The sequence below is a fragment of the Sinocyclocheilus rhinocerous genome, unplaced genomic scaffold (assembly GCF_001515625.1).
Source record: "Sinocyclocheilus rhinocerous isolate Xijiao unplaced genomic scaffold, SAMN03320098_v1.1 scaffold1065, whole genome shotgun sequence".
Classification (NCBI taxonomy): Eukaryota; Metazoa; Chordata; class Actinopteri; order Cypriniformes; family Cyprinidae; genus Sinocyclocheilus; species Sinocyclocheilus rhinocerous.
The window spans coordinates 76,212-83,531 of record NW_015628720.1 but is presented as its reverse complement, the minus strand read 5'-3'; the positions used below and the strand labels follow the sequence as shown (position 1 = coordinate 83,531).

Here is a 7,320-nt window from a genome sequence, read left to right as displayed (position 1 = left end):
TGGCCAAAAGTACACATCTGCAATGGTCGCCCCAAGTAGTTGTCCAAAACAAAAAATTCCAGTACAAAGTATGTGAACCCGGCCGTTTCAGCATGATTCACACAGGCATCCTAAGAATATTGCTGAATTGTAAATTTTGTGAAGAGAAATGTTGCAGAACACCTTCTGATTGTTGTGCATTTACCTCCTGACTGCAGATAACAGCTGGGTTTGTCCCTTTTTAACCCAGCATTTTTTAGAGTGTATGAATAGTTTGTGTGCTATTTGTTTAAAGAAATAGTTTACACAAAAATGAAAATTTGCTGAGTTTGTTTCCTCATCAGAATAGATTTGGAGAAATTTAGCATCACTTGCTCACCAATGGATGCTCTGCAGTGAATGGGTGCCGTCAGAATGAGAGTCCAAGCAGCTGATAAAAACATCACAATAATCCATAAGTAACAAGTCAATCTCTGTTGTCCTCACATCAAAATCCACCAAGACAATCCAGACAAGATATTATATTATATAGGACTTGTATTTTAGCCAGAAGCAATTTTGAAATTGAAAACATCTTGATGTATTTGTTTATTACAAACACACAGCTTTTTCCTTCGCAATGCATAAATGGACTGGAGTGGTGTGGATTACTTGTGGATTATCAATGTTTTCATTAGCTGTTTGGACTCTCATTCTGACGGCACCCATTCACATCCATTCACCTTTGGTGAGCAAGTGATGTAATGATAAATTTCTCCAAATCTGATGAAGAAACAAACTCATCAACATCTTGTATGACCTAAACGTGAGCAAATTGTCAGCAATTTTTCTTGTGAACTATTCCTTTAAGCAGATAAGCATGCCTTCTGTGTTCAAATCAAATATTACAAGCAATGCAGAAATTCAGGGTTCACATACTTTTTCCTGCAACTGTCATTTCCTCAAATACTTCACGAACTGTTTGATTTTTGCAGTCCTTTTCATCGAGCAGTCGGCTGGCACACACATCTCTCTGCTCTGATATCCTTTAGCTCTTTTATAATAATGTCCGCTGTGTCGCTGCTGTACATCACGATGAGAGATGAAAGGCCTTGTGGAGAGCAGTTTGATCTAGAAAATATATGAAAACAGTTTCAAGGTCAACATCTGTCACAACTGCGTATTCAAAACTAAGACTCACAATTGTCATTCATAAGTATAAAAAGCTGCAGAGAAGACTTAATGCACCTTTGTACATAATTTTCTCCATGGTGTTTTCGATGTCTCTGAACAGACATGGATGACGCAGATATTTCTTTCAAACAGATACCTCTAAAAAGGCAAAAATGGAAGGACATAATTATCTTGTTCTATTACATACAATGAATATATAATGCAATATTTTTTTGCAATATCAGGGCTGTTAACCATTGAGGAGTGTTGAAGAAGTGAAGCTACTTTGAAAGTGTTGGCCAAAAGCGATCTGAAGTAATTAAACTATTGTCAAATCAATGTTTTTAAACGTTAACAGGTAAATTTATATTAAAAACAACAAAGACACCCTTACAGCACATAATAATAGGCCTAAAGGGACTTCTAGATTCAGTGAATCATTTATTAAATGAACCGACAGCATGATTCATTAGAATGAGTCAGACTTTCCAAGGAAAGCCCCATTTGTGACGAATCGACTCACTGGAAAGATTCGGACTTTCCAGTCTACATATGAGGACCGTTTAGAATCATGTGATTCACCAGAAAGAATCGGACTTTCCCACGGATTATTTAGGTGAGTGTAGTCTGTTCCCTCACCTACTACTATCACATTAAAACATGTTGCGTTTGACCAAACTGCTACTCGTTGTAAAAAGTAGCTCGCTTTAAATTCTATCAAGCTGCTGAATATAGCGTTATAGCGTAGCTAATTTTCGTTGCTCACTGCCATAGACATTTAATTGCGCTTAATCACTTAAAGGGGTCATATGATGCACACCTCGCTTTTTTAGACCGATGAGCTTTGTAAAAATCGACGCGTTTCAGAAAGGCGGGGCATAGAGGAGAAACAATAATGTACAGTATGTGGAAAATAATGTGTTTTTTTAACTTTAAACCGCATAAACACATTTCATTACAGCAAATACACAAAATAATGTTCTTTTTAGCAGCATCATATGACCCCTTTAATTGCATTATGCTATTTAAATCAAAATGAAACTGTATTATAGTTTACATTTATATTAAACGCAATTAGTTGAACTCAAAGCTTTTTTAACCAACTAACCAGTCCATCTTTAGCTATTTATTAGGCTACTTCTGTTGTATTTTGAAATATGGTTAAAGTGGTGAATGTGCTGACAAGCATTAAGTAAATTAAAATATACTTAAAATTAAAAATATAAGCCATTAAATAATTAAAATATAAGTCATTTCCATTGAAACTTGTATGTCATGTATTGAAATATATTTCTAATTACACATTTGTAACGATGAAGATGCAATTTAATACGTATTAACTTAATGCAATATTGACTAAAACACTGCTAAAATTAGAATCAAGTACTTCTGCTGTGATTTAGTGTGTTAGTTAACACATCAAAATAAGCTTACTTCTTTAATAAAGCCCGATAAAATATTATTATAACATAATGATTTAAAAAGTACTATGAAGTAAAACTTTTAATTTGACATTGTTACAAAGTGCACTTTTTAAAAGTGTACTTAAGTGTGTTAAGAAAAAGTCATAAAACTTTCTCTCTTGAAGTACACTTAGACTAAGTGGCCATTTATTTAATTAATATTATATTATCTGCAAGTAAAGTGTTTTAAAAAATATGCTTTAAGGATTTGAAGTACACTACAAGTGCACATTCAATAAAATTAAGTGCACTTGTTTTTCACAAAGGAAATCACACACTATCATTATAAAATTAGTACTGAAATTAGTACAGTTTTCCTTGGCACATTCTTAGACTTATACATATTGTCAAGTTCTCTGACTCATCCTTTTGGTATATTACACACACTGTAAAAAATGACCGTGAATTTAACGGTAAAAGACTGTAAAAATGCTGATGCAGTAAAAACCTGTTAAATGGTTAACGGTAAGTTTCCTTACTATATACGGTGAAAAACTGTATTGGGCATTACATGTAATTTTACGGTAATATACTGTTTTTGGAAGTGAAAAAGAATGTATAATTTACAGTGAATTAACATTCTCAGAATTCCCTGCGTTAAATTTCAAATTTGATGTTTTTTTTTGTTGTTGCAATAACTATGTTTCTTCTTAGTTTTTTCTTATCTGTTGTGTACATTAGGGGTTATCAGTGTATTACAAAGGTACAAAACAGATTTCAGTTCTTCAATAGGTTGGTGTATTAATATTAATTAATATGATTTATATCAGTTATATAATTACGGTATTTAAATGTACATTTAAGTTAAATCCGTAAAACCTAAAAAGTTGCTACCGTATTTTTTTACGGTAAAATTCTGGCAACCACAGCTGCCGTTTTTTTACTGTAATTTTTTTTACAGTGCACAGATAGGATCATACCTAGATTTATTTAACGATCATGATTAGATTTATTTGTAATAGTGCTGTCAAACGATTAATCGCATCCAAAATAAAAGTTTTTGTTTACATAATATATGTGTGTATACTGTGTATATTAATCATGTATATATAAATACACACACATACAGTATATATTTTGAAAATATTTACATTTATGTATTCATATTCTTATATTTTATATTATATATAAATATATTTAATATACAAACAACATATTTTTCTTAAATATATACATGCATGTGTTTGTATTTATATAGACATAATAAATATACAGAGTATACACACATATAATATGTAAACAAAAACTTTTATTTGGGATGCGATTAATCGCGATTAATCGTTTGATTGCACTAGTTTGTAATATAGTGAAGTAAACTTAGGCGTCTCTCTGAGAGGACAGGTGACAGTTAAGAGGTTGAACTTATACATATTGTCAAGACCCCTGACTCATCTTTTTGGTATATTACACACAGACAGGTCATACCTACAAATACTTATGTTGAAATTGGACGGCTGTAGTATCCATTGACTCAGCTTGCTGGTATGAAGGTTGACATGATGTACGTACAGTTTGCATGCAGCTAAGTGTCTCAGCTGTATTCTCTGTCGGTCATATTCAGAGCTGGCCATGCAGCTCGGTCTGAGCCTGTGCTCTGAGTCTGAACTCGCTCCTGACGCCCTCTGCTGGTGCTCCATCGATGCGGTCCTGTAGACCACTAAGAGCGGCTGGCTGAGAGAGCTGCTGTTCAAGCAGTAGAGGCTCTGCGTCAGGGCTTCATGGAGAACCAAGCTGCCGCTCTCATCCCCGAAGCGCAGCTGGAAGCCCAAGATGTCTGAGTGGCGCGGTGACTGGGTTATTGCAGCTGTCACATCGAAGACATCATATCCTGATGGAGGCAGCCGGTCCAGACTCAATAAGTGCTCTGCAAGAGGGCCGCTAATGCTCAGGTTATCTGGTCCCGGTGAAAGACTGTGTACTGTGACCGTCACACTAAGCGGCTTGTGATGAAGAGTCTTCCTCAGCAGGACCAGCTCTGCAACCCTCATGAAGGGACTCAGCTGGGACATGTTGAACCAGATCCATCCCGGAGTGCCATACTTTGAGTCTTATTTAGAAAATAACATCTTTTAAGAGTCTTTCAGTTGAAAATATTAAGCAGCTTTTATAACCTTTTTATAGATTATATTTATATATTACTTTGTAGGCTGTCAAAATGTTTTATGCATCAACATCTATTCAGAGAAGTGTAGTATTAAAACTCATTTCGGTGTATATACAATACCCAGGACCCAAGGCCAAATTGAAAATCTGGGATTTTAAAAAAATTTATTTAAACCTGGATACACAATACATCAAATAAACAGAATACAGATAATAAAAATCATTAATTTAAAAAAGTAATTGATTTAAAAAATATTTACTTCACAGCATATAATTAAGAAATATTTAACTAACCAAATAATGCATCCATTGAAGCAAAATAAATTAAATAATTAAATAAAATGCTTGCACACTTTTTATATACATTTCTTATTTTTATTTTTTATTTGTCTATATAATAAATTATATACTGTAGACATTAAAAATAATAATAAAAATGACAAAAGTAATTAAATTATTAAATTATTATTAAAAAAGTAATTGATTAAAAAAATATTTACTTCACAGCATATAATTAAGAAATATTTAACTAACCAAATAATGCATCCATTGTTTAAATAAAATGCACACTTTTTATATACATTTCTTATTGTATTTTTTATTTGTCTATATGATAAATTATATAGACATTAAAAATAATAATAAAAAATGACAAACGTAATTCAATTATTAGCCAAATAATTAAATAAAATGCTTGAAATACACTTTTTTTATTTTATTTATGTCTATATAATAAATTAAAAAAATGAACTAAGTTAATAAAAAATGACAAAAGCACACAACAAAATTACTAAAACTAACTAAAATAAAAAATAAAAAAAAATGGTAGAAAACATAAAAACTAAAACTAATTCAAAATATTAATAAAAATTATTAAAAGTATCTCAATAATACTAAAATAACACTGGACAAACTAAATAGTAAGATATTTTAAAATGCAACTTTTTAAATTCAAAATATAAAAAAAAAACTACTATAAAAGTATCTCAATAATACAAAAAAAAAAAAAGACTGGGAGAAACTTTTTGCTCAAATTATGACAATAATATAATTTGTAAGGAAAGTTGATATTAAATTAACAGTAACGCAAACACATTTTCAATGGTGAGACTTTTTGACTCCAATGTATAGCTACATTATTCATATAAAAGTAAATCTCAAATGAAGGAAAGCATTGATTGGCAATGAAAAATAGTATTTTTTATTTTATTTCAAGATTTAAATTAGTTTATTAAAAATAAAAAAATGTCTTTACCTTCGATGCTCCGGAAGCTCTGCACAAGAGTCCCATCAGCACCACTCAGGTCTCTTGCCTGTGCGTCCAGGGACTGGTAAACGTGCTTCATGTAGGGGTGTGGCTTTGCCTGCTGAAGCACTGACAGTTTATTTATATGCAACATCTCCAAAATAGCTTTGCTCAGGTCTCTATCTTCCAGTTCCTCCCCCTGATCTTCCATTAACAGCAAACCGTGAGTCCCTCCTAGTCCTAGAAGACCAAGTAGGAAGCATAAAAATGATGCTGAAAACCTCATTCTGCAAAAATGAAAGAACGGACAGATTCGGTGAAGAAAGCCGAGCCCTGATTCTCCCACACAGCTCGGTCAGGAAACAATGAGCACAGCAGAACCTCGTTCACTCATTAGTGGGTGGGCAGGATTCACAGCCTGTGCAACCGTCGGCCAAACACTGAAAAAAGCAATTACCGCTTTCCCACAGAAAACGCTGGAATGTCACACTCCATTTGACAGGCATTGTGCTCTCAGTTTTCAAGCCGCAGAGTGAACAGACTTGTTTTGGTTTGAGGCTCGAGTACCTTTCTCTTACTTGAATCAAGGGCTCTTTTCAACCTGTAGCTCTTTCTCAGTGTAAGCGGATAGTGCGCTTCTCATCTGCTCTCATTAACTGCACACATTCTTGGCACAAACAAAGTATCAAGTGCAAGCTGTTTGTTATAACTTTGAGATTCATCTTGCAACTTGGGTGCATTGTTGAGCAATAGATGTCTCTATTGCTTAATTTCATGAATGGTATTTTCAAAAGTATACTGTATGGATGAACATTCCACAAATGGTTTTTATTAATTGCAAATTTGGAATCACAATAATATTTGAGAGATTGATCATAAAAATCTTTTTAGCAACATGGCTCAAACTGTAATAAGTTTCTCTCACATGTCTTATCAGTACTTCATTATGATTCAAATTATTTTGGCCTTGTCAAACTTAATATTTCTGCTTTTTATGGGAAAAATTGCAGTGAAGAGTTGTTTATGGATTTTTTTTTCTTGGCCAATTTTTTTTGCTTGGCCATTTTTGCTACACACACACACACACACACACACACACACACACACACACTCACACACACACACACACTGACATGCTTTCTTAAATGTTCAGTGTTCTTTTTTCAGTTTAAATGATAAAAAAATGCAAATAAATCAAATAATTAATTAAAAATATATAATAAAGAATTACCTTGACTAGTTAGTTGTTGATGCTTAAATAGTTAATTTATTATTTAAACTGATTACATGTAATCTGGATTACTATAATCAGATTGCAAAAATTAAGAACTTGTAGTTAGATTATATTATATTTTAAAATACTTGCAATCAGACTTT

The 7,320-nt window shown here is 32.7% G+C and overlaps 1 protein-coding gene across 2 annotated transcripts; it reads right to left on the bottom strand.

The window, feature by feature from the left end:
- Positions 1 to 959: 959 nt before the first annotated feature.
- LOC107738367 (bone morphogenetic protein 2) lies at positions 960 to 6,292 on the bottom strand. 2 transcript variants are annotated; one of them, XM_016550117.1, is made up of 4 exons: positions 5,953 to 6,292; positions 4,020 to 4,641; positions 1,207 to 1,290; positions 960 to 1,089 (listed from the first exon to the last, which is right to left on the bottom strand). In XM_016550117.1, the coding sequence occupies exons 1-4, from the start codon at positions 6,227 to 6,229 to the stop codon at positions 960 to 962; spliced, it is 1,113 nt and encodes a 370-aa protein (XP_016405603.1). In that variant the 5' UTR covers positions 6,230 to 6,292. The 2 variants fall into 2 exon arrangements, with proteins under 2 accessions (XP_016405603.1, XP_016405604.1); XM_016550118.1 differs by lacking the exon at positions 960 to 1,089 and having other exon boundaries at positions 1,252 to 1,290; positions 4,024 to 4,641.
- Between the last annotated feature and the right edge of the window lie 1,028 nt (positions 6,293 to 7,320).